The sequence below is a fragment of the Protopterus annectens genome, chromosome 7.part0 (genome assembly GCF_019279795.1).
Source record: "Protopterus annectens isolate FY-2018-M chromosome 7.part0, PAN1.0, whole genome shotgun sequence".
Taxonomy (NCBI): domain Eukaryota; kingdom Metazoa; phylum Chordata; order Ceratodontiformes; family Protopteridae; genus Protopterus; species Protopterus annectens.
In genome coordinates this window covers 1,793,115,968-1,793,143,846 of record NC_056739.1, presented here as the reverse complement: position 1 = coordinate 1,793,143,846, position 27,879 = coordinate 1,793,115,968, and the positions used below count along the sequence as shown (strand labels likewise).

The window sequence follows — 27,879 nt, the reverse complement described above, 5'->3', positions numbered from 1 at the left end:
TCAGTTCTACTTCTGTTTTTGTGACTCTGTAATTAATATCTGTTTGAACTGTTTTTTTGTGGTCCAGTGGTGCAAGGTTTGATTCCCATCCTTCATCACCTAACTGTGTGACTCTAAGCAAGTCACTTAACCAGATACTGATCCCGGGCTGAGTCTGAAAAAGGTCAATGGAGATCAGTGCCCTACCCTGGAAAACAAATATAAATAAAAATAAATAAATAAAAATCAAAAAATAAAATATCTCATATTTAAGTCTCTTATTCCCAGAGCCATTTTCCTGTTTACTGAACGCATTTCACCCATCCACTGGGCCCTATATATATATGTATTCCCCCTTTCACTTACTAATCTTTTCCTGGCAATCTGCATTCTTATCTTGCTCCCAACATCAGTGATCCTCTCACTGTTATCTTCACTTCATACCACCCCACAACCTGATTCTCTCTTATTATCCTTCTAATCCTTTCTTCAGCATTTATCTTTTTTTTTCTTCAGTCTGTCTCTGTTGTCTTTGACTGACTTTAGTGAACTCTTTTCCAAGTTCATGATCACTGTGGTGTAACCCAATATAATTTTTGCCCCTGTTTCTACTCTTCTGATGCATTCCACTGTTTTTCCTCTAATCAGAATCCAATCTAGGTGACTACCCTATTCTCTCCAGTCTATAGAAAGTGATATGCATTTCATTTATGTAAGTGTTTTTTTCAGATGTCCCATTTAACTGCAGTGATTTCTTCCCTTAATTCTGAATGCTTGTGTTTGTCTCTTTGCAGTCTGCTTTTTCATCATGTCACTCTTTTCTGGCCAGGTGACTTTGTAGTCCTTCCCATTAATCCATAGTCCCGCCTATTGCCACTTCTGATAGAAGTCCTGCAAAATGCCCTAACATTCTTAGAAAAGTCAGTGCATAAATGTTTCTTATCCTCAACTTCTCTACTTCTCTACCATGAAAACCACCTTCCATCTTCATGTCTTACTTCTTTCTGCATTTTCCTACCAAAATATTTTCTAAAAAGTAGAGCTTTTGTTTTTTTCCTCATTCCCTTACATGATCTGCTTCTCCTGAAGTATGCATTTTGATTTTTGATTTGCTTACTTCTTTCACTTTTCATATATTTTTTAAAGTACACCTTCTCTAGTATGCTTCCTGATAATTTATATGTTAGTAATTTACTTCTCCCCCAAGAAACTCACCTCTCCCAGAACTGAATGGGGTAGGTCTTCTCCCTGTCCCTCCTATCACTGGGAATGGCTGGTGGTCTTCTCATCCCAGAACTGAGTGAGGTAGGGCCTCTCCCTCTTCTTCTTGTTGCTGGGTACTGCGGTGGTCTTTTCATCCTACCTCTCCCTGAACTGAGTGAGGTAGGGCCTCTCCCTCTCCCTCCTATTGTTGGGCATGGCTGGTGGTCTTTTCATCCTACCTCTCTCAGAACTGAGTGAGGTAGGTCCTCTCCCTTCTATCACTGGGCACAGCTGGTGGTCTTCTCATCCCACCTCTCCCAGAACTGAGTGAGGTAGGGCCTTTCCCTCTTCCTCTTATCGCTGGGCACTACAGTGGCCTTCTCATGCCACCTCTCCCAGAACTGAGTGAGGTAGGTGCTCTCCCTCTCCCTCCTATCGTTGGGCATGGCTGGTGGTCTTCTCATGCCACCTCTCCCAGAACTGAGTGAGGTAGGTCCTCTCCCTCTCCCTCCTATCATTGGGCATGGCTGGTGGTCTTCTCATCCCACCTCTCCCAGAACTGAGTGAGGTAGGGCCTCTCCCTCTTTCTCTTATTGCTGGGCACTGTGGTGGCTTTCTCATCCCACCTCTCCCAGAACTGAGTGAGGTAGGTCCTCTCCCTCTCCCTCCTATTGCTGGGCATGGCTGGTGGTCTTCTCATCCCACCTCTCCCAGAACTGAGTGAGGTAGGGCCTCTCCCTCTACCTCCTATCACTGGGCACAGCTGGTGGTCTTCTCATCCCACCTCTACCAGAACTGAGTGAGGTAGGGCCTCTTCCTCTTTCTCTTATTGCTGGGCATTGTGGTGGTCTTCTCATCCCACCTCTCCCAGAACTAAGTGAGGTATGTCCTCTCCCTCCTATCGCTGGGCATGGCTGGTGGTCTTCTCATCCCACCTCTCCCATAACTGAGTGAGGTAGGTCCTCTCCCTCCTATTGCTGGGCATGACTGGTGGTCTTCTCATCCCACCTCTCCCAGAACTGAGTGAGGTAGGGCTTCTCCCTCTTCTCCTGTCGCTGGGTACTGCCGGTGCTCTTCTCATCCTGTTTGCTCTTCATGCAGCTGTTTGTACTCCTACATTTCCTCAATGACTCATCCTTCATGTATATCACATCTAATTGCCCTCTGCCATTCCTTGTACTTTGGGCAGTTATTCATTAGCCCCCCTGCTCCTTACTTGTAGTTTAATGGTAACACTTTGCCAGTGCATATCGTATGAGACATTTATTATTTCTCCACCCCTGAGCTTACTTCTTATTTCTCTTCTTTTCTTTTCTTTTCTTTGTGAGGGGAGTGCAGGGGCTTCCTCTACCTGCCCTCCAGCTGACTTTCAGCTACTCTCTACGACTACTCCTATAGTTCCATTTGTTCCATAGTGCCTTGGCACTACCATGTGCCTCCCTAGCCTGAGATCACTTCACTGGTGAGTAGAGAAAGAAAAGTGGCTACAGTGAAGCAGCCACCTGTGTCACATATGCTGTTCTGCACACCAGCAGATATGCTTTATGCCTACCAGTGTCACATATGCTGTTCTGCACACCAGATTTCTTTTATGCCCGCCAGTGTCACATATGCTGTTCTGTATACCAGCAGATTTTGTTATGCCTTAATTTGGTAGAACTACTGACATGACATGCATCACCACATCTAGTGCCAGCTTCAGTACTCCTGTCTGTGACAAATTTTAATAGGAATCTGCCATAACCTGGGACATTTCAGACCACTGGAGGAAGCCCCTGCCTCCCAAAATGTCTGAACACCCCCTCCCCACCAGGCACCTCCTCTGCCAGAACTACTAATCAAACTCAGATCCTGTGGGTAATAGTCAGGTCTTCATTCTTCTGTGCCATGTAGCGAGGAGCATGCAACTCTTATTTCAAAAGTGACTTCATCCCTCTATCGTCCCTTCCCCATGTTGTGCTTTTCAGCCTTCTTTAAATTAGCCGACTCTCCTTTGCCCGTGTACTAAACTGCTTCTTCTTATTTTCAGTTCTTTCTTGGCTGTGCCCTTTGCTTCAATAGATAAATACCACTTTCCTTATGTATTATAATTTTACTTGCTGAGTTTAACATGTCCTCTGTTACCCTTTGTCCACATTATATTCCTGTTTTTAGTCTTCTCTCCAGACTTATGAGATTTTTCCGTGTCATCTTCATGTTGATCTGCCCTCCCCCTCTCCCTCTTCCTGGTGAATCTCTAGCTATATTTTTCTTACTACTAGACCTATTGGTCACTCTTGTTCATTGCTTTATTTTTCTGTTTTACTTCCCTTCCACAGTGTTGGTATTAACTTGCAAATTGTATTTTCCTTTCCCCCACTGGTTCCTGCATATTCTGACTTCTCAGTTCTTTCTTTTGTGTCAGCTGTTTTCCAATCTTCCAGACATTTCCTGTCTTTTGTCTCCCAATGTGACAGGTATTTTGTACAGGCATCTGCTTGCTTGTAGTGTCCCTCCTGTCTGTGTTACCATGTTTGGTGCATAAACTGGAATAACTTTCCTTCCTTTATCCTTTTCTAATGCTTCCATTTCTTCAACAGTTACATTTGTGGATTTTTACTTGAGACAGTCTGATAGGAGGCTATCTTCCAGTCATATGACACTTTACATATTAGTTTCCCTAAGTTCTCCTTCCCTACCCTGTGTTCTCTTCATTTCTTTACCCTTAATTACGAGTCAATGGATGATCCTGTTCACTTTCAATAATGAATTGATCCCTCCTTTCCTAAAAAAAAAGTCTTCCTCCAATCTTATCACATTTCTCATTTTTTTTTTTTAATTTTTTAATTGAAATAGACTTTCAACTGAGTGGGACTGGTAAGAGCTTCCTGGGCTCCTCCACATATTACTGCATCTTGTTTAACCAAGCTGAAGCAAGTTGGCCTTTCCTCTTCTGCATGTAGCATTTAACAAGAAATTTGCTGCACAGAACACAATGATAACTCTGTTGTATTGAGTGAGTTGTCCCCTCCTATCCCTGTGCATTGCTTATACATACAAACATTGCAAAAATGAAAATATATGTAAAATACAATTTCAGCATACTACACCCCCTTTTAATTGATCCTTTTTTTTTCAAAAAATCAATTAAAAGACACTGTTCCAAGCTGGCTTTTGATTGAAGCCTACCAAGAATTGACCTTTAACACCCCTTTTCCTTGCACAGTGATGGAAGAAAACAAATGTACAGCAATTCTTAAGACCTTCTCCTGGGTTTCACTAGGAGCAGATAATTGGACGTTAAGCCCATTTGTCACAATTCACACCAACTTGTTGGCAAACACCATCACCAGCATCAGACCCTACTAATTTGCATAAGTTTGCTTCCCTGCTGGATCTACCATATCTCTCTTGCTCACAACTAGACCACCCATTCTAGCTCTATTTTAATCCACTTTTCAATTCATGTCGTCCTTTTTTTTTCTTCTCTTGCTATATAATTTATTTATGCAGTGAGTCAGGTTGTCACTCTGCCTGCTGTTGTTTCTGGTGTCAAACAAGAATTGTTATGCTTGCTTTTCCTGTGCGGGATCCTACTAATCATGCAATCTTTGATTTTAAAAGTTTATTATTCCTTTTTATTTCTTCCAGTGGTCCATCTGGTTGTAGGTCTTCCTCATGGCACTTTTCATGTCTCTTCATTGAATGGAGGTTTCTTTCTTTATCTTTGTCTATCTCTCTATTTCTTTTAGATGCCAGAGATCCTTCTTAATGGTGTTGAAACTCTTCTGTTTCTCTTTTATTTTTCTTTCTAGCTACTTCTTACCAAACATCAAGATATCTGCCACCAATCAGTACCCAGTAACCCAATGTGCAAAAGCCTAGTGCGGGAACTATCACTTGGGCATCCATCAAGATTTTTATTTTTTAGCTCTAAATGCCCCTGTGCATGCACTATCAAAGATGTTGGCATGCAATGGGTCTTGCAAATGGTTTGCATGCCTCTGCCTTCTATTTTTGTTCTTTTAAGTACTGTTATAGACATGTTATACACTGAATTCTGCTTGCATTCAGAATGTTTTTTTTCTTCCTGCTCATTGAAGTTCATGTCTTCTTTTGGTTGGTGGAATAGCATATGATTGGGAAGTGCAGAGATGTTGTAAACCTGAGTCTCCTGTGTTCATCTTAATGGTTTTCCTGTGCTTTTCTTCTTTTGTAGAGTTCCTTTGAATACCCTAGGGCAGTGTACACCATGAGCTCTTTCTTGGAGATTATGGTACTTCTTCCTGCTGCTGGGATCCATTCTTTTATTTTAAAAGTGTGTATTTTATGCAGGCTGCACCTGTGGAGCTCTTCAGGCTCTTGCTTTTATCCTACACCACAGAGTTTATTTATGCTTTAATCAAATGAATCTGTACATTTTAGTTGTTGAAATGTTTATTTTTAAGGCATCAGTTATTGAGTCATCTGAAATTCTCACATACTCGCTGGAATGTCAATTGTCTTCATATTTTTCTCTCCTGCAGTAGTTTTTTTTTTAATTAATTTTAGATCTACCTTTGCATCCTGTAGATTTTGGCATCCATTAACAATGTTTTCTCCAGGCATGAGGAAAGCTGCAGTTCCGTGTCATTTAGTTATCATAGACAATGCACACTTATTCACTATACATTAGTGACACCATTTTGTTGTCCTGTTACTGTGGGTTTTAGCTAGACCACATCATTCACCTACTTGTAACCAGGAAAACAGAACAGACATATGTTTGTTCTTACAAGCCACATGATGGTCTTCGTCACCATCAACTAGCTTCCCCCTGATAATCCCCCATAATTATTTTTCTGTAGTTCATCCCAAGTGTAGGATCCTATTGTTCCTCACTTGCCTGTTATTTCATCCACTCCCCCATAATTATATACTCCTTCATACATGTTTTTAGATTCAAGACACTGTTAGTCCCACTGAGAGCCCCCCACCCCTTAGTATGATCTGTCCCATGACTCTGTTCTCCCTTACTTTCTCCTTCTTTTCTACAAATTGGCATTTTTTCCAGTTTTTTATACAGACCTCCCACAGATTCCCTGACTGCCTTATATTACTTTATCTCACAGTACCTTCCTCTTTCACAGTCCCACATCATATGAGGTACCCCTGCATTTGACTCTTCTTAGCTTTGACATTTCTCTTTCTCACTTCTGCACTCATCATCCTTGATGAAGATTAATACCATCAGTATATAATATGAATATGTGGACCCCAAATATGTTCTATTCTAAATAATGTATCAGTGGTGCATCAGGTAGCACATGCGTCTTTCATGCTAGAAGACCAGTAAGCTATGGGTTCTATTCCCACTCCAGACGATTGTATTGTTAACAATCCAGTGCCGCATTAGAAAAGTGCTACAATGCTGAGTGTGTCATTCTTCAGATGAGACATTAAACTGAGGTCCCATCTGTTTGAGCTGATGAGAACTCAGGTGGAAATAAAAGATCCCATGGCACCTATAGAAAAAAATAAGGGGAGTTCCCCAATGCCCTTTTAGCAGAAATACCACGTCAAGACTCCTCTGAAAAGAGGCCACTTGCATCATACATAAATAAAATCTTCCTACCATTAATAAGAGTTTATCAGCTTCTCTATCGTGTCATTTCCACTCCCTGTCATTATCACAGCATTACTACACTGCCCCCACTGGCTTGCTGCCATTTAAATTCATTATATCCTCCTTATTTATTAGTCCAGATCAGTTCAAGTTCAGTGTGGTGGTTAAGCCCTAAACACTTTACAACAACAAAACATGAACAAAACAATGACTAAATGATCATTAAGGAAATACAGCAAAGCAATTTTGAAATGTTATTAAAGCATACACTTGGTCGAAAAAGTCCAACAGTTCCTCAATACAGCAAGGCAAAGCATGGCTGGCAATTCATACAAAAGCAGTTAAACTAAAATAAAAAAGTCTGACTCTTGAACTCAGAAAGATCCTTATCACTCACATAAATTGTCTCCTGCAGATAGGTCAATTTAAGCAACAGTGAAAAAAATGTGATTCACAGATAGCAAGGTTGCAATGAGAAAGAGTACTTCATTAAAGCTCATTAACATCTCTGAATCACACTTTTCTAACGCTAGTTCATAGAGAACTGACTGCGATAGTTTTCTCTCTCTTGACCCATGCACCACATTGGCAAACGCATTCCTACACTCACATGTTCACAGAAACATATGCACACACACTTAGACATCCAGACAGCCATGCACGCACACATACACACATGCACAAATCCACACAGACCAATGAACAATCAACCTTCCCCACACACAGCTGATCACACTCACGAAAACACTCATTCCCCCTCATGCATGTAGAAACACACACGACTCCTGACTGCTTATCTACCCCTTACGGCTACCACCCAGGCAGACACAAAGACACAAACAAAAACATACACATGCACACATGCACACACATGTGTGCGCGCGCACACACACACACACACACACACACACACACGCACACTAGCACACACTAGTACACACCCCACCACCACATCTTTGCTGAACTTACCTGTACCTTGACTGCTTCCATAGAAGTGAATAGGTGACCACTATATTTTGACAGCATTCACTTTGTCCTCTAGTAGTGGAAATTTATGCAGCATAATTCTGGAATTGTTGCCATTTCTAGGGGAGAGCACTGAGATAATTAACATTAGCCCCTCCCCTGTATTGCTGTATTAACATACAGCTCTGACAGTGGAATATCCATCCATGCTGACTGTCCAACTAGCAGGAAATCTCAGAAGTAGGCTTAAGAATCATAAAAGATTAACGTGAGTGAGAAAACAGCCATGTTAAAGATGTATGCTCATGGTAAGGTTTTCTGAATCCTAGGGTAAGTATATCAATATACGTTAATCACATGGCAGCAGTACATTAAATCATGCTAAAAGCAAAAGCTGTATAAGGTGTAACAACATACTTTTCATCTGGAAAATATAATTAACTCTTGCCTCTTCTATTCTACCAAGATGTATAATGCATTAATAACCTGTTTAGAACCTGGTAGGTATAACAAACTCTGCCTCTTCTGTTTCACTTTCTCACTAGTTTTTCTGGAAACCGTTAACATTAATCCACACACATTATTTTCCACCCTCTTACACAAACACCAATTTACCTTATTAAGAAAAACTCTTCTAGCACGGTGTCTGAAGGTTTCCGACTTGCCATTTGTTTGACAAATTCTCAGACTGGTGCTCTAACTGTATAATCCCCCTTCGCTGACTCTCTTTCCAGCCCTTGCTTGTCTGCCTGTTTGTGTAACGTTGTACCTCAGCCCTATCCTCAATACTAAGCCCGTATAATCCTGTCTCTCACTTGCACTACTTTCATGGCTTCCTTCTCTACCATTTCCACACATACTTCATTTCTGCTGTTCCACCTTTAATTTTATATTTCACTATTTCCATGACAACTGCCCTCCTTCTCCTGTCCTCAACCATTAAGGTACATTATTAATCAATGCAGAAGTTTCCAGGTCTCCAGATATGGCTTGACCCCAACCTCCACATCTTCTTTTATGTGACATCCTGTCCTTCACTGCCCTTTTGTTTGCAATCTGCTATGTGAATTCGGTTAATATTTTGTATCCTTTTTATTTTATTATCATTCCAACTTACTGGTAGATGTTTTATCAGACAAACAATTTTAGAGCTTAGTGTCAATTTTATTTATTGAATCTTACAGCTAGGATTCTTCCTTTACCTCAGTCTCTGTTCATTAGCTCCTCTACGTATGTAATCCATCACCCTACTGTAATTGTTTCTTATTGCCTCCTTAAAAGACTCATGTACCACCAATTCCAAATATTTCAAGTCATTGGCCTGTCATATCTCTGCAATATCCCCTTTTCCTGTTGGCTTAGCACCATCATTTTGATGTTGCATTCTATGCCTGACTGCTTGTAGAATCCCCAAACTCCAGCGGTGTTACTGTTAATGTGTCTACTATGTCTACTAACAAGAAATGGAATGGAAAGATACATTGTTCCTGCCCTGTCTTTCCATGACACCTAATGTCCCTCTTATCCTTTCTGCCAGTATCTCCATTACTAGCATGAAGAGCCTTGGCGATACTAGGTAGCCCCACATGAGCTTTTAATGGTTATAAAACAGCTCCGGTATCTCTCATTTCATTTTCTGATCAAAACGTTCCTCTTATTCCTCTTCCTTTCATTACCTTTTATAAGAAGTTCCATCCAAATGTGCCAAAGGATTTGTAAAGCTGAACACTGCTATCATTTCCACCTCAGCCCACCCTGTAAACCTTTCTTTCATACCATCTCATAGGTTCATAGGTTCATAGGTTCATACTAGGCTATCTGCCCGAGGGCATTTACAAGCCAAGCCTACAGCCTTTTGGCTTACTATCCACACCCCTGGGATGTGGAACTTATACCCATGCTTTTGCGTTGCCCAGTGGTTGAGCAGTGACACTGGGGGGTATATCTCATCTATGTCTCCCATCCATTGGTCATTTTCTTGAACAAAGCGAGGGGTGCTCTGCCTCACCTATATGGGATTTTATTCCACAGCATAGGGTCAGTCTTGGTGATGAATCTATCCAGCACGTCCCCTTACTAGTAATATGTCAGGGTTAAGAGGTTTAAGGGCTCTGCCGCTCTGGCTCTATTTGATCTTTAGATTTTTGATATTCACATAAAATCTGGGTTTGACATGGCCCCAAAGTGTAGGGCAAGGGTCACTCTGAGCATTGAATGCGACTGAATACTTTCGAAGTTCTTTCAGTTCAGCTTCATAGAGTAGGGCTTTTGTAATTTGGACCTTTATTTTGTGGGCCTTTTTGGTGAGGAACTTTTGCGGGTCTGCTATCCTTTGCATTGGTACCAATCATCAATTGGTCAATCATTGGTCTGATGAGACTGTCATGACCTCCCTCTATGACCTTGATATAGACTAGACCATGACCTCCCCTGAGGGTGGGAAATGAAGAAGGTCTTCCTAACTTACATGGACATGGAACTACTAACTTCTATAGCTACAGGTCCTGGAAATGACAACCTAACTTCACTTGTGCTCAGGTCCAGTGATTGCTGTTCTGATGTTTAACCTTGATTTTCCCATTTGTATGGTAGGTATTTAACTTTATTTTTTTTTTGGCTCACCATGGTAGCGGCTCTGTTTTGTTTTTTCTGTCTGCTCTATATCTCAGATTGATGTTCTTGTGTTAGATGTACCTTCAGTGTGTCATCTGTGTTTTTTTATGAAGCCCAGTTTGCAGTCATCTGCAGACTTGCTAAGATTTTGTACTCCTAAAAAGAGGACTGCCGGAAGTAGATGCCAAACAAAGAGCCCTGTGGTACACCACTTGTGACAGCCTTTGAACCACTTGGGTACAGGGTTCTGTCATTGCAGCAGCGCCAGCCCCTCAAGCCATGTGGGGGGTTAACTGAGTTGCATGCTGATTTTTTTTTGATGATGAGGGGTATTGTGATGAAGGGTCGTTTGTTTGCCTTCCACCTTTGTGGGCCTGTAGATGACAATGGACCTGGATCTTGTGCTAAATGGCTTGATCTTGTTAGGTCAATGGCAACTTTTTTTAGCCAAAGTGATCGAAGGAGACAAAGTGCCAAACTGATGGATCCAAAGTCCCTGCAAATCCTGTGTTTATTTATCATGTCCATTATGATCCTCCTTTTTAAGCCATTGGCTTCGTCTTGGGGATGGAATGGTGGAGGCACCGTGGGTGTGAAGGGCAATGCAAGTTGACCAGCGCCACGCCTGCAGAAGCACAGAGGTGGTGAGTGAGATTAAACAATGAAGTGTTTGCACAGTCAGTTGTCATGAGTTTGTGAGCTGTGTTGGGACACAGTTGTGTCCCACACATGCGTTTGTGCGCTGTGGGCCATGGATGCTGTGTTTTTATGGATTGGGCAGCTGGGCACTTGGCAGATTTGGAGATGTTTGGGGAAGCTGTTACTGGGCTCGTTTCACAGTAGTATTTGGGGCTCTTTTTTTTGCCACATCTGCACACAAAGTTCTTGACACTCTGAGCTGATCTTATTTTTCTGGCAGGATCATCTTTCAGCTCTATCTTTCTGTTTTTTTCTGACACTTCTTTAGTATTTTTTTAGGCACTTTTGCTTTTCTATGATTTCTATCCTCTTTCTTTTTTTACTTTAGCTGACTTTTTTGATTTTATCTCAAAATTGCTTTGGATGATTTTATGAGAGCTCTTCTTTTTATTTTCTTTTGTTTAGGGTGTCTTTTTTTTTATGACCTTTTGCTGTATGATTTTTGCAGCTTCCTTTTGTTGTCTTTTTTATTGTTTTATCCATGCAGTCCTTGGACTGCTTTTGGATGTGGTTAAGCGAGTCTTTGTTTTGCAGCTTTTTTCCTTTGGCCCGTGGCCTTAGCATTCCACACACTAGAGTTTAGAAGTGAGAAGTCGGCACCCTACTTTCATTGTGGGCTCGGGGGCCTTTAGGGAAGTCTTTCAGGTTCTTTCTTTGATTTGGGTGTTTTGTGATCAGGTGATTAGTTTGGTCTTTTGATTCTTGGTTATTGGTGTTTCAGGGCGTGATAATAGGGTACCCCCATGTTTCTGATCTGTGTGGTGAGTATGTTTTTGTTTCATGATGATTTTGTGTTAAGTCCTCTCCCATGAGGAGATGGTGGTTGTTTGTTCTTTGGGTGGGGAGGTGGGTAGATTGTTCCATGGTTCCATGGCATTTGAGTTACATCTCCATGAATAAACCCCCAGCTTCTCCTTCATAAAGCTCAAGGCCCATCTATTCCTGGTCTATAACCTGTGACAAGTATTTCTCCTGCTTGATACCTAAGATTTTCTTTGCATCCTTCCTAATTTGGAAAATCAGCCAAAAAACATGCCCAGTATGAAAACATTCTCTTTTTCTTTGGGAAGAAGTAACATCTTTACTCATTTTATTATCTTTGGTAATTAGACATCTCCCCCTCCTCTTTATTAAAGGCTATGTTACCTCTTTCTTGTCTTACAAAATTCTATAATGTACCCATCTACCCTGTGGCCATACCCCCTCCCCCACTTTAATCTTTTTATAGCTCCATATACATTCCCACCCATTATTTCCCCATCCAATGTTTATTTCCTTTATAGCATCCACTTCCACACCATTTCCTTGTTCTGCCACCAATGTATCGCTATCATGACAGACAACACTGAAAATAAAAACTGTTGTGCCTCATTGCTAATCCCTTTTTAATGTTCTAGTGCTTCATTGCCCTCTTTTCTCACTTCCACCACAACGTTCTCCTTCTGTATTTTCCTCAGCCTCTGCAGCAGATATTTGCTCTCCGACTTGTGTTTCTTCTTCACCACAATTTCTTCTTACTTAACCATTCCACTTCGATCACTTTCATGAGGGTGGATCTTGGCAAAAATATAAATGGTTTTGTAACTCAGTTGCCTTGTATTTCCCCCGATCATATTATCTTATTTCTATTAACTTGTGTCTGTACTTCAAAAACTGGATTTCTACCATTCTGCAATGTTCCTTCCCCCCCCCCACTATTTCCATCCTTTTATGCAAACCCTTTGTCCTCTTCTAATAGTTACCTTATCCGTCTCTCTCTCTCTTCCTCTTTCTCTTGAAGTCTTCTAACCTTTCCTATCTCAGCAACTGATACGAAGTTATAACTCAAATTTACAGAAAATATGCTCCTAGTAAGCTTTAACTATCTCGTTACAAGATTAACAATTATCAACAGTAAACAATTACTACCTGACAGCCTAAAATAAACATCAACTTAACAGCACTAGAAAATGGGGCTCTCAGAAGGTATGAGCCTTATGTACTTACATTTCTGTTAGTTGAAAACTGCCATGTCTTTATTTTCCTTCCCTTCCTACCCTGTTTTTCCATGGTTACAATTTTATAAATATCAGCCTGTAATAAAAATACATGAAAGCATTCAGTGAGTGAAAATGTGGTGCTGAACTGTGCCCGTTTATTGTAGCTCATCTTATGCATGTAATAATTTTTATTTTATTTTTATTTTATTTAACATTTGTTGACTGGGAAAGTCTGACTAGGTTCCACAGAGCCTGTTTTCAGTGGAGGCCCGGGGAGAAATGCTCCAGAAGCATGCCATTAGAATATGGGAGAAAACCGGAGTACCCGGAGGAAACCCACGCGAACGCAGGGAGAACATGCATACTCCACACAGAAGGCACCCCAGCCGAGAATCGAACCAGAGAACCTCTTGCTGTGAGGCAACAGCATTAACCGCTGCACCACTGCGCCGCTAATAATGTAAAAAAATAATGAATAAGACATGTACTAACAGGTATAAGGATGCTTTCTTCTTTCAGAGTTGTTTAAACATAGGACAGGTGTCTGGACAGACCTACTGCATATGAGATGGATGTCCTGGAATATGTGTTCTGTTTTGTTTAGTAGGTCTGAACACAGACAATCACAAATCTATCCACCTTTGGGACTGGGAACCCCTCCCATAAATTGGTACTTACCATTTGTTACTCTGTAACGTAGTGAAATGTAATTAGAATTTATTTGCATCTCTGATTCCTTCGTTCTTTCCCACCTATAAACCTATTCAAGGAAAAGATATGGAAAAGTGTCTTTGTCAAACTTTATGAGATTCTCATCCTAAACAAACAACAAAAAAACAGCTGTCTTGGAGTCAAAGCCATCAACAGTTGTTTGTGCTATTAGGAAAGTTAAAGGAGATAATGCTAGCCTTGTGGTGGTATTCAAGCACCAGATGTCCATATATAAATAATGAGTGCCTGAGGTTGTCATGTATGACCCTCATGAGTCCCTAAGTCCAGGTTATGTTGGTCCTGATCACAATTCTCATGACACACTGCTGTTGATTTCTAGTGCAATGTTCCATTATAATTTGTGAGTACAAGTTAGTAGCCTTTTGTGATCCTCATCACTGCCTCCACATGCTTCTGGATATGTTGCAATTGCCCATTCTCACTTAATGTTGCCAAATCATTTAATGTGAATAGACCTCAACTGACCATCTTGTGTTTCTTTCTACTGTTTGGTGATCCCTGGGGATGGGACTATACTTCTGCAGTTAATGTCAGACCCAGCAGTGTAACTTGTATTATCTTCTCACCTGTAACAATCTGCATTAACCTACTTTCCTCTACTACATATGGTGTCACACTCATCTCTCTCCCCCTTACTGTCTGCTGACTTTTGGGGAGAAGATGGCTGACAGACTGTTTATCTTGGGTTTATATGCCTGCCCTATGCGTTACTATTCTCTTTTCTTGGTTGTAGCCTCCTAACTTGGGATTCCGAGATATTTATGTTCTGGGTCATAAAGTTCCAAATCTTTTTGCAGTGCTTGGAGCCACCATCAGCAACCATCCCACTAATCTAGGGCAAAGGGAAGCAAGAAGCCTAATGTGTTCCCTGCCTAAAGAGTTCTTACCTAATTGCTCCAATATTTTAATAAACTTAGTTTTATATATCAGGTTCCAACTGTAATCCTCATATAGAAAAGTTCCCTGGAAAAGTCTTGCAAGATCCATATCCTCCTCTATCCTCTTAGTAACCTTTTCCTGCTTTTCATCTGTGTCTTGTGTTCTGCAATCCTCTGCAGTGCAGCCATGTGTAAAGACAAATCCTATTGAGTCAAGAAATGTTTCCTCACTGTTTATCACTCTGTCTAAGACAAAGACTAGACTGCCATCTCTGTGGAATGCTGGCTACACTCTTGTGCACACTCAGCTAGGAGACACAAACATTAGACAGCCATCTCTGTGAAACTCTGGCTATGTTCCTGCATGCACTCAACTAGGATAGAACTTCATATTAAACTATGAGTGCGCGTACCAGCCAGAGTTACAAAGACATGCACTCATAGTTTAATATGAAGTTCTGGGGGCCAAGGACCTTTACAACTCTTTACTTATATGCGTATATCATCAATAAATGTGCAGTTTATAATAATAAGCATATACTCAGTACTTTGTATGCACATAACTCTGAGTAAATTACCTAGTTTTCATAAAAGCCTGTGCTAGCGATTTCATAAACTCACTCTTTTCCTAATACAGAATGGTGCTGATTAGGGCATTACATCTTCAAATTTCCATTTCCTGCTGTCATTGATTAAATTTCTATAGTATTTCTCTATTCGTTATCACACAGTATTATGGCACAAACTTGCCTCCAGCTGCAGAATGAGGCAGCGGATATCTAACAGATGGACAGTGGGATACACAATAATCTTATCTTTTTTTATTTCCTTTTTCACTGGCATAAAGCTGTAAGGGATACCGGTCTACTCTTCAATATTTGAAACAACCCTAAATCAACTGGTGGACATGAGCTGTGATTTGTCTGATACGGTGATGTAATTTTAAAACCAGGAAGCCAGAACTACTCACAACACTATGGGTGAGGCCCATTTAGGTCTACACATAATGGGAGAGCACATCCTCTGTTGCTTTATGGTCACCTTTTTAGCAGGTCCCAAAATACCCTTACCCATCTAGACAGCAGAATTATTAATAGATCATAAATTTATGTACTTTGCTCAGTTAACTAACATATCATTGAAGATGCAGAATCAGAATGTAATACAACTGAATTCTGTGCTGTATAAGTATTGAATAAACTGCATTTCCTGATTCTGCCCTGTCATCCACTGCTTTTTTCACATCTTGAATTAGTCCTTTACTAGTCTGCTGATTTATATTGTCAGTCATTTCACTCTTCGATACCATCTTTTAAAAAATAGACCCTAGCTCAGATATTCAGACATAAACTTTCAATTATACAGACTTTCAATTATAAAGGAATTCCCAATACTATTCTAGCATGTCCAAAGGTCAGTTGTCAATCTCCTCTCCGGTCCAGCTGGTGAATCTGGGAATCTTGAGGCAATGTTACAACAGCCTCATGTACACAGACAACCCTCTCCTCCTCCCAACAAATTCCAACACATGTGAGAGATGCAACCATGTAGCCAAACTGGAGGCTAAGCTCTCTCAACTCAGTACTGGCGTAACCAGTCAGGAGGAGAAGGAAACCACACTCACTACAATTCCAGTCTCACATAGACCTACCACGACAGCAAACCAAACACATAAACACACAAAAACATACTCGGAGGCTATAAATAAAAATCTGCCTAAGCAGCAGAGACCTCCAAAGCAGACACCCAAGCAACCGCTACCCCAAAACAAAACACGTGCAACACATAGCTCACAAAGCCAGTGTGCCGAACAGTCACAGCCCTTAAGGCTAAACAACACACCTGATACACTTGTAATAGGTGACTCTATAGTCAGGCACACTGACGTCCCACTCACCAGGCTGAACAAGGAGAGGGTCACGGTGAGCTGCCTGTCGGGCGCTAGGATCCGCCTCATAACAAAAGCACTCAGGTCACTCCAAGGCAAGTAACAATATGACTCAGTCATTGTTCATGCTGGTGTGAATGACCTGAGACGTACCTCCCTGGACTACATGAAAAGAGACATAGAGGAGCTCTCTGAGCATATAGCCCAGGCCGGTATGACCCTGACCTTGAGTAGCATCTTACCCTCACCAAGAATGATGCCACAATATGAAGACAAGATGATCAATTTCAACAAATGGCTTAAGTATTGGTGTCATTCAAAGGGGATCCAATGCCTGTCAGCCTGGGATGACATGCTCGACAAGCCACGATGCTTCGCTAGGGACGGCTTGCACCTGTCACCCATGGGCTTTCGGATATTGGCAAAGGCTCTTGCCACCCCCATAGTGCCTTTTTTAGGCAAGGCTCAAAAGACAAACCCACCTCCATAGGTATCACAAGGGATAAGAAACTAAGAGTAATGCTACTCAACGCCAGAAGTCTAAACCTCAAGATGCATGCACTTGAAACTCTCCTTAACATGGAGAACATCGATATCTATGCAGTAACAGAAACCTGGTTCAAGGCTCCCGAGAGCACCCCAGCACTACCAGGTTATACCTCATACCATGCTTTTCAGCCCCAAAACTTGGACCGAACCACAAAAAGAGGGGGAGTATCAATATTCGTCAAAGATACCCACACCTCCAGGTTGGTGGCACAGCACAAAGCATCAGAAACTATCCATGTGCAACTAACAGTGGGTAAAACTGCCTTCCAGTTTATAGCCTGCTACAGACCACCATCCCTAACCCAGGAACCCCACTCAGCCTTCCTGAGAACACTGGAAAATATGAAGGTCTCTCCAAACACCATTATATTGGGTGACTTCAACTACCCAAACATAGACTGGGAGCATTACTCTAGCTCCAACACCCTAGCCCAAAGGTTCCTAGAATTTATAAACTCAAATGCTATGGAACAACTTGTTACCACTCCCACAAGAGGGGAAAACATACTGGACGTGATCATCATCAACATGGGGGCTCTATGCTCCAGACCAGAAGTGTATCCCTCACTGGTAAGATCAGACCATAAACTAATCTCACTGGATATTCACATCCCGACCCCACCCCCTGCCCAGAAAACCACAGTGAAAAACTTCTCTAAAGCAAATTTCACACTCCTCAAAACCGAAGTGGAATCCTTCAAAGCCCCCGGGCCTGTGGAAAATACGGCCCAGACCGCAGAATCCTTTATAAACGCATTCTATGAACACCTTCAGGAATGCATGGCTCATGCAATCCCAAATAAAACCAAGACCCAATCCTCCAAAGGCAGGCATCCTGTCTGGTGGACCCCAGCCATAAATAAACTATACAATAGAAGGAGGAAGCTACTACATGATAGAGCAAAATCCCAAAAAGGGAAGGCATCTATGATCAGTATTAGCAAAAACTACGGGCACTCATAAAATAGTCTAAGGCCAGCTTCAAGAGAAAAATTGCACAGGACACTAAGGATAATCACAAGGCTTTCTTTAGTTATGTTAGGAACCTGGGTGGGAATTCCCAGATATGCTCAGAATTAGTCCAAAATGACAAAAAATACACCAAACCCACAGACATTGCCAACATCCTAGCTGACAGGTTCAGTGCAAACTTCTCCCCCCCATCCCCACCAAAAGGGCAAATATCTATCCCAGCAGAGTGCTGCCCCCCTGACATCTCAGATGCTCAGGTAAGAGCCGCCTCTCCAAAGCAAAAACACAGCATCAATGGGACCAGACAGTGTCCCGGGCTGCATCCTACATGAACTCCAAGAGGAGCTAAACCCAAACATAAAACTACTGTTCAATCTCAGCCTTACTACAGGATATGTACCCAAAGAGTGGCGTACAGCAACAGTGGTCCCTCTCCACAAAGGTGGTGCCTCAACGGATCCTGGAAACTATCGCCCCATAAGCCTGACTAGCTTGGTCTGCAAAGCTATGGAAAGGATCATCATGGACCTCATAAATAAAGATATTGGGGACCTACAGACACTGGATCCTACCCAGTTTGGCTTTGTTAAGGGCAGATCCTGCCTCTTAAACTTGGTCGATTTCTTTGAAACAGTCACCAAGGCCATTGACGAGGGGAAGGTGGTCCACACAGCCTACCTGGACCTCATAAAAGCCTTTGATACAATACCCCACTCGGGCATTATAGATAAGCTCACCAGCTTAAATATAAACCCCTATGTCACTAGATGGGTTGCAAACTGGCTCAAGGACAGTACCCACATGGTTAGAATTGCTGGAGCCATGTCAGACTCCAAACCAGTTACAAGTGGCGTCCCATAAGGCTCAGTCCTGGGACCTCTCTTGTTTGGTATATATTTCTCGGAGGTACAGGCCAACATGGAAGGACTGTGGCTGACCAAGTTCGCAGATAACTGCAAACTAGGCGCCATAATCGACTCTCCAGCCGACACAAGCATCCTACAAAAGGGCCTCATAGAAACAGACAACTGGTGCCAGAGCCATGGCCTCATGCTAAACGCCAAAAAGTGTATAGTCATCCCCTTTGGCAAAAACAAAGTGCCCACAAATTACCACATAGGTGGTAATCCATTAAGTACGGAAGAAGTAATTAGGGACCTGGGGACCCAAGTTGATAGCAATCTCTCATTTGAAAACCACGTGGCCAAAGTGGTTAGAAAAACATTTTACATAGCCCATCTAATCATGAAGAGATTCACATCTAGATCAGGGGAGGTCATTGTGCCTCTTTACTCATCCCTCATCAGGCCCATAATTGAGTACAATGCCCCTTTTGGGATGTACCTTACCAGACACCTGCAGCAACTGGAAAGACCCCAAAAGTACCTCACTAAGAGGATCAAAGGGCTCAAACAGATGCCATATGCTGCCCAGTTAAAGAAACTCCAGCTCTACTCAGTGGCATACCGCCTGCTCAAAGGCGATCTGTGCCTGACATATAAAGCCATGTCCAACCCGGAATTAATGGACATGCTGCACCTCAGAAAATCCAAATCCCATCGAGCTACACGCTCGAGAGATTTGAACCTCAGCACTGAAATAAATAGGACATGCTGGAGGGACAGATTCATAACCCAGAGGCTCCCTTCACTCTGGAATAAAATCCCATTCCAGGTTAGGCAGAGTCCCTCATTGACTCTCTTCAAGAGGAATCTTGATGAGTTGATGGGAGATCGTAGGTTTACCCCGGGTATCACTTCTGTGTCACTGTTAGAGGCACAGTATACTAACCTCAAAAAAGGGCATAGCAAAATTCATTTAAAATGGGTGGCGAAAGCCAAACACACTCTGGCTAGGCTTATAAATGCCCTAGGGCAGATAGCCTAGTATGAACCTATGAACCTATGAAATGTTTACAAAATAAATACTTTTTGCTTTATTTCATCTCATTCTGGAATTAACGTTCTCAGTAGCATGCACCTACATAGGTAAAGGTGCAAGCATGTCTATTTCTCCTTCCAACCTTAACATGGGTTACTATGAATAATGACCCAATGATATGAAAACTGCTTAGCTTAGCCATACTGTACTGGAACTGGTCAGCCTTAATGTCCTTTCTCTTACTGCCTTCGTATTCTGTTTTACTAACATTATGTATCACAGTCAGCTACAATAATGGAAGAAAAGTAACATTTATGATAAAAAATGATGAAAAATAAGATGGCTGAATATAAACAATCATATACAGATGATTAAAGTCTTTCTTTGTAGACTGTGAGTTTTGATCTCAAATGAACTGAGTGGAAAACAATCATACAGCTGATAAATAATTCTGAATATTCAAACGTAATGACTCTTCCTGAAATTCAGTAGTGTTGCACTCCAGGTATTAACAAGTTTGTCTGTTTTGTTGTCAATGATCATATAGTCACCATATTTGTCTTTATTTGTATCTGTCTCTCTTATATATCACACTCTATGGTTTCTTGGGAGTTCTTTTTCCTTCATTAATCTCAATTTATTTTGGTATCATTCCCTCATTTCATCTTCTCCCCTCTCCTGTCCTCCACTCTCTTTGCCTATCCTTTAATCTCCTCTCCTCTCTTCTCTGTGAGAAAATAAATGCATGGAGAGAGAAGATCTCTTTATTACAATTTAACTTCTTTTCCAACAGCAAGACCTACTAAGCCAACATGTAGAATCGAGGAGACACAGGATGGAAAAGGTGTGATTCTGAAATGTAAAGCCGACGGCACGACACCCATCACCTATACCTGGGAGGCGGCAGGGGATCAGAGCACTGCACTACCAGCATCGGCTGTTCAAGGTGAGTCCTGCACTTGGTAATGAAAGAGTTAGTACCGCATGTGTTTTAAATAAACACTACAGGAAATACTGGAATGTAGACCAAGTGTTGATCACATATTGGAAATAAAGAAGAAATGATGTACAAAAAAGGAAAGAACACATTATACCAGAACCTTTGAGGCTTTTCAAAACAAAGTATCTTTAGATCCAGATACAAGACCATTGAAATAACTTTGTCTTCATTTTTTTTTCAGATGTTCCGATTCTCACCATATGTATAAAATAGTTGACTGTAGTATTTATAACAAAACCAATTTCATTATTACTAGATAGCTCATTACATTTTCACAAGAAGGTTAAGTTATATGGTAGCATTTTACTGCCATGTTTTTGACATAAAAAATGATCTAGAACATTAAAATATGAGCATCAGAATATAATAAAGATCAGTAAATATGACTTATACCAACATGCTATTTAGATATAGAAATCTCATTTGTGCTTGTGTTTTTGGACCTGAAGCAGTGGCAGATTTAAATCAACCTCTTAGTGTCTGAATAACAAAAAAAGCAGAAAAGGATTCATGAAATGATTCTTGGAGTTTACAGAGATTTACTTTTGTAAACTGTGTTTTCTATGCAAACTACTGTTCAGCCATGATATCTCAAGGTCCAGTCAGCCTCACATAGCATAAATACATTTGGCCAAAGTTCATTTAATGAAATCATTTAGTAACCAAATGTGGACTGAGAAAAGTTACCCATTTTGCCAGATATATTTCTTATAGATAGGTATCTTTAACTATCCACACACATGAACTAGCAAGCATATACTACCAAATATTAATATGTCTAGAGATTTCTGGACTTTGTAAATGCAAATACACTTAACCAAATTGTCCTGCTGTTCACCAGATGTGTTAATCTTCTAGACCTTGCCTTTATAAATGTTTCTCCCATTTGCACCACCCTGGTTGTTATCCTCCCGCACCAGTAGAATTTGATCATCCTTCCGTGACCTCTGAAAATCTACGTTTTGACCACTAATAACTCTTCTACGCTCGTATTACTCCAAATACAATTGCTTATTGACTCCAGTGCAATTGATAAACACAACTGGTATGAGTCACCAGCAAACTTTGTACCAGAGGCTGCTGTCTACACCTATGAATTTTACTCCTTCTTAGATGTATGGAGGCATCTGAACACATCCCTCACAAGCATGATGGCAAATCTAGAACTAAAACCATATGGTGGAACTCCTGCTTAAACAAACTCTACAAGTCAAAGCTCCTGACCAACTATAAAAAACACTCCCTTCATCATTATAAAAAATATTTAAAACTGGTAAGGAAGTCCAACTTACTTTAGGTGCACGTAGGACTAGGAGCATTGGGTTGCATACAACTAATTCAGAAGACAAAAATTAGGCTTTACTAAGAAGCCTTTAAGTAACCAACAATTCTGTACTGAATTCATTTGTAATGGTGCCTGCTTCTCTGGCCAAAAGAATATTGATAATATTTTTGTGCACAAATTCTCTTTTCGCTTCACAAAAAACCCACCCTCCTTTCTGCACCCCCCTCCCTCATCACACCTCCTCCACATGCAATCATTCTTAACCAAGTCCTTTTGGCACATTCCAAAACTAAAAATATCAGATCCATGGGTCTTGACAATATCTCTGGCTAACTGATGAGAAGTGTTCAATATCCCTGGATATGTGCTGAGAAGTCCTAAGTCCCACATAGTAAAACCTTTCCATCAGCTCTTTAACCTAAGTCCATGCACTGGTTCCATCCCAGAGCTGTGGAAAACAGCTTATGTGGCGCCCTTGCATAAAAAGCATCCCTCTACTGGTGCTAGGAATTACAGGGCTATTATTCACACTAGTGTGGTTTGCAAGGCTACAAAGCATATATTAATGGAGCTGATAAGCAATGCCATAGATAACCTTCTAAGCCTTAATACACACCGGTTTGACTTTGTAAAAGGAAAATCAATTTTCTTCAACTTTTTTTTAATTAATTTCTTAAACAAGTAAGCCCATTGAACACAAGAGTTCATTTACAGGAATGACCTTGGAGTGCTCTCTGGTTAACTGACTTGCTGAGTCACATAGTTGGCAGATGATGATGTAAGGAATCACATTTTATATGCCTGACTATAGAAGTCAGCTCTGCACTGACTGTTGGATTCAAAGATGGTTACCAAGGCCATAGATAAGAGATAGACAGTCCAGACTGAAAGCCAGGATCTTACCAGGGCCTTTGATATTTTCCCCTTGGCTGGGATTATTGACAAACTCTTCCAACACATCATTACCCTATACATCTCACTGGGCAGGTAAATGCCAATCTGACATAACCCATACTATTAAGGTTTGTTGTACTGTAGACAAAAAAATGTTGTTAGTGGTATCCCACAACTCTTAGTCCTACACAGCACCACTACTGCCCTCCTCTCCTTCCTTGATACAGTTAACTGGGCATGGGATTCTAGCAAAATAATCGCTTCTCTTTTCCTTGACCTCTTCAAAGCTTTTGATACCATTTCCCACACCATCCTCCTCTCTAAACTATCCACCTTCCACATTTCTCCACCTTCCCTACAACGGTTCAATAGCTATCTCTCCAATAAGCAGCAATCCACCAAATGGCAACTATCTTACTCGCCCTTCCTCAATATTTTAACAGGAGTACCCCAAGGCTCTATACTTGGACCTTTCTTACTTAGTATCTTTATTAACAACTTTCACTCCACTTTCCCACAATGCTCGGTAATCCAGTATGCTGATGATACTACAATAATATGCACTGCAAATTCCAGCTCTGAACTCCAGCAAATCACCCAGAATGGCCTCACCTCTACTGAATCTTGGATGCTTAACAATCATGTTGCCCTAAATCCGAAAAAAAAAACTAAGCTAGTACTTTTTACCCCTAAGAAAACCACTCCCCAAGATAAAAACACTCTTCACTATCCAAGCCCAAGACAATACCACTATAGAAGTCCCAAACACTAAACTACTAGGCACAATTATAGATGAAAACCTTAACTGCGACCTACACATAAACTATAACATCAAAAATACACACCAAAAGCTCGGTATGCTCAACAGGCACCAATATTTTCTTAGCCTCACTACTAGACAAACCCTTGCAACCACCTTATTATTACCATCTCTCCTTTACGGCACCCCTCTCCTCACTAATATCCAAAATTCTGTAAAATCCAACAGAATAGCCAAATTTGCTACCAAGGCCAAATCCTCATCCCACCACTGTAACTCACTGAAACAACTGGGATGGCTCGAACTCTCCCACCATCTCTGATTCACCCAACTAATTACAGTGCAGAAAATAATCTACAAACACACAGACTGTCCTGCTCTCTTGACATTACTTGCCAAATATAAATGAAGCAGACAATTAACATCTGAAAATAATCTACTTATAAAGGCAGAAAAACCCACCTTACCTGCTGGTTAACTTCTCTATTCCTTCACCAAACTATGGAACTCACTTCCCCCTTCTATAAGAAACACAGGCAGCACCACCACCTTAACAAACACTGAAAATCATCTCAGCTCTTCCTGGCTATGTACCTGCTCCATAACAACCCTTCCTGGCTATGTACCTGTTCTATAACAACTCTTCCTGGCTATGTACCTGCTCTATAACAACTCTTCCTGGCTAAGTACCTGCTTTATAACAACCCTTCCTGGCTATGTACCGGCTCTATAACAACCCTACCTGGCTATGTATCTGCTCTACAACAACTCTTCCTGGCCATAGACCAGCTCTATAACAACCCTTCCTGGCTATGTACCTGCTCCATAACAACCCTTCCTAGCTATATACCTGCTCTATAACAACCCTTCCTGGCTACATACCTGCTCTATAACAGCCCTTACTGGCTATGTACCTGCTCTATAACAACCCTACCTGGCTGTGTACCTGCTCTATAACAACCCTTACTGGCTGTGTACATGCTCTATAACCACCATTCATGGCTATGTACCTGCTCTATAACAACTATTCCTAGCTAAGAACCTGCTCTATAACAACTCTTCGGGGCTATGTACCTGCTCTATAACAACCATTCCTGGCTATGTATCTGCTCTATAACAACCCTTACTGGCTCTGTACCTGCTCTAAACAACCCTTCCTGGCTATGTACCTGCTCTATAACAAGCCTTCCTGGTTATGTACCTGCTCTATAACAAGCCTTAATGGCTATGTACCTGCTCTATAACATCCCTTCCTGCCTATGTACCTGCTATATAACAACCCTTCCTGGGTGTGTACTTGCACTATAACAACCCTTCCTGGCTCTGTACCTGCACTATAACAAGCCTTCCTGGCTATGTACCTGCTCTATAACATCCCTTCCTGCCTATGAACCTGCTCTATAACAAGCCTTCCTAGCTATGTACCTGCTCTATCACATCCCTTCCTGCCTATGTACCTGCTCTCTAACAACCCTTCCTGGATGTGTACCTGCTCTATAACAACCCTTCCTGGCTGTGTACCTGCTCTCTAACAACCCTTCCTGGCTGTGTACCTGCTCTATAACAACCCTTCCTGGCTGTGTACCTGCTCTATAACAACCCTTGTTGGCTATGTCCCAGCTCTATAACAAACCTTCCTGGCTATGTACCTGCTCTATTACAACCCTTCCTGGCTATGTACCTGCTCTATAACAACCCTTCCTGGCTATGTACTTGCTCTACAAGAACCCTTCCTGGCTACGTACCTGCTCTATAACAACCCTTCCTAGCTGTGAACTTACTCTATAACAACCCTTCCTGGCTGTGCATCTGCTCCATAATATCCCTTCCTGGCTGTGTACCTGCTCTATAACAACTCTTCCTGGCTAAGTACCTGCTCTATAACAACCCTTCCTGGCTATGTACCTGCTCTATAACAACCCTCCTGGCTGTGTACCTGCTCTATAAAACCCCCTCCTGGCTCTGTAACTGTTCTATAACAACCCTTCCTGGCTATGTACCTGCTTTATAACAAGCCTTCCTGGCTATGTACCTGCTCTATAACAAGCCTTCCTGGCTATTAACCTGCTCTATAACAAGCCTTCCTGGCTATGTACCTGCTCTATAACAAGCCTCCCTGGCTATGTACCTGCTCTATAACAACCCTCCCTGGCTATGTACCTGCTCTATAACAACCCTCCCTGGCTATGCACCTGCTCCATAACAACCCTTCCTGGCTATGTACCTGCTCTATAACAACCCTTCCTGGCTGTGTAACTGCTCTATAACAACCCATCCTGGCCATGTACCTGCTCTATAACAACCCTTCATGGCCGTGTACCATCTCTATAACAACCCTTCCTGGCCGTGTATCTGCTCTATAATAACCCTTCCTGGCTATGTACCTGCTCTATAACAACCATTCCTGGCTATGTGCCTGCTCTATAACAACCCTTCCTGGCTATGTACCTGCACTATAACAACCCTTCCTGGCTATGTACCTGCTCTATAACAATCCATCCTGGCTGTGTACCTGCTATACAACAACCCATCCTGGCCATGTACCTGCTCTATAACAACCCTTCCTGGCCGTGTACCTTCTCTAAAACAACCCTTCCTGGCTGAGTACCTGCTCTATAATAACCCTTCCTGGCTATGTACCTGCTCTATAACAACCCGTCCTGGCTGTGTACCTGCTCTATAACAACCCTTCCTAGCTATGTACCTGCTCTATAACAACGCTTCCTGGCTATGTACCTGCTCTAAACAAGCCTTCCTGGCTACGTACCTGCTCTATAACAAGCCTTCCTGGGTATGTACCTGCTTTATAAAACCCCTTCCTGGCTATGTACCTGCTCTATAACAATTCTTCCTGACTATGTACCTGCTCTATAACAACTGTTCGGGGCTATGTACCTGCTCTATAACAACCCTTCCTGGCTATGTACCTGCTCTATAACAACCCTTCATGGCTATGTACCTGCTCTATAACAACCCTTCCAGGCTATGTACCTGCTCTATAACAACCCTTCCTGGCTATGTACCTGCTCTATAACAACTCTTCCTGGATATGTACCTGCTTTATAACAACCCTTGCTGGCTATGTACCTGCTCTATAACAAACCTTCCTGGCTCTGTACCTGCTCTATAACAACCTTTCCTGGCTATGTAACTGCTCTATAACAACCTTTCCTGGCTATGTAACTGCTCCATAACAACCCTTCCTGACTATATACTTGCTCTATAACAACCCTTCCTGGCTATGTACCTGCTCCATAACAACCCTTCCTGGCTATGTACCTGCTCTATAATAACTCTTCCTGGCTAAGTCCCTTCTCTATAACAACCCTCCTGGTTGTGTACTTGCTCTATAACAACCCTCCAGGCTCTGTACCTGCTCTATAACTACCCTTCCTGGCTACGTACCTGCTCTATAACAACCCTTCCTGGCTATGTACCTGCTCTATAACAACCCTTCCTGGCTCTGTACCTGCTCTATAACAACCTTTCCTGGCTCTGTACCTGCTCTATAACAACCCTTCCCGGCTATGTACCTGCTCTATAACAAGCCTTCCCGGCTATGTACCTGCTCTATAACAACTCTTCCTGCTATGTACCTGCTCTATAACAACCCTTCCTGGCTATGTACCTGCTCTATAACAACCCTTCCTGGCTATGTACCTGCTCTATAACAACCCTTCCTGGCTATGTACCTGATGTATAACAACCCTTCCTGTCTATATACCTGCTCTATAACAACGCTTCCTGCCTATGTACCTGCTCTATAACAACCATTCCTGGATGTGTACCTGCTGTATAACAACCCATCCTGGCTGTGTACCTGCTCTATAACAACCCTTCCTGGCTGTGTACCTGCTCTATAACAACCCTTCCTGGCTATGTACCTGCTCTATAACAACCCTTCCTGGCTATGTACCTGCTCTACAACATCCCTTCCTGCCTATGTACCTTCTCTATAACAACCCTTGCTAGCTACGTACCTGTTCTATAACAACCTTTCCTGGCTATGTAACTGCT

At 41.9% G+C, this 27,879-nt stretch overlaps 1 protein-coding gene across 1 annotated transcript in view; it reads left to right on the top strand.

Moving 5' to 3' along the window:
- The window catches only part of LOC122807239 (coxsackievirus and adenovirus receptor homolog), a 303,246-nt gene extending 282,342 nt beyond the window's left edge, over positions 1-20,904 (top strand). Inside the window, exon 4 of the mRNA XM_044078322.1 lies at positions 20,717-20,904. Coding sequence (XP_043934257.1) covers positions 20,717-20,889 — 173 coding nt within the window. The 3' untranslated portion in view covers positions 20,890-20,904. The remainder of the gene's footprint in view (positions 1-20,716) is intronic.
- The last annotated feature ends 6,975 nt before the right edge of the window (positions 20,905-27,879 follow it).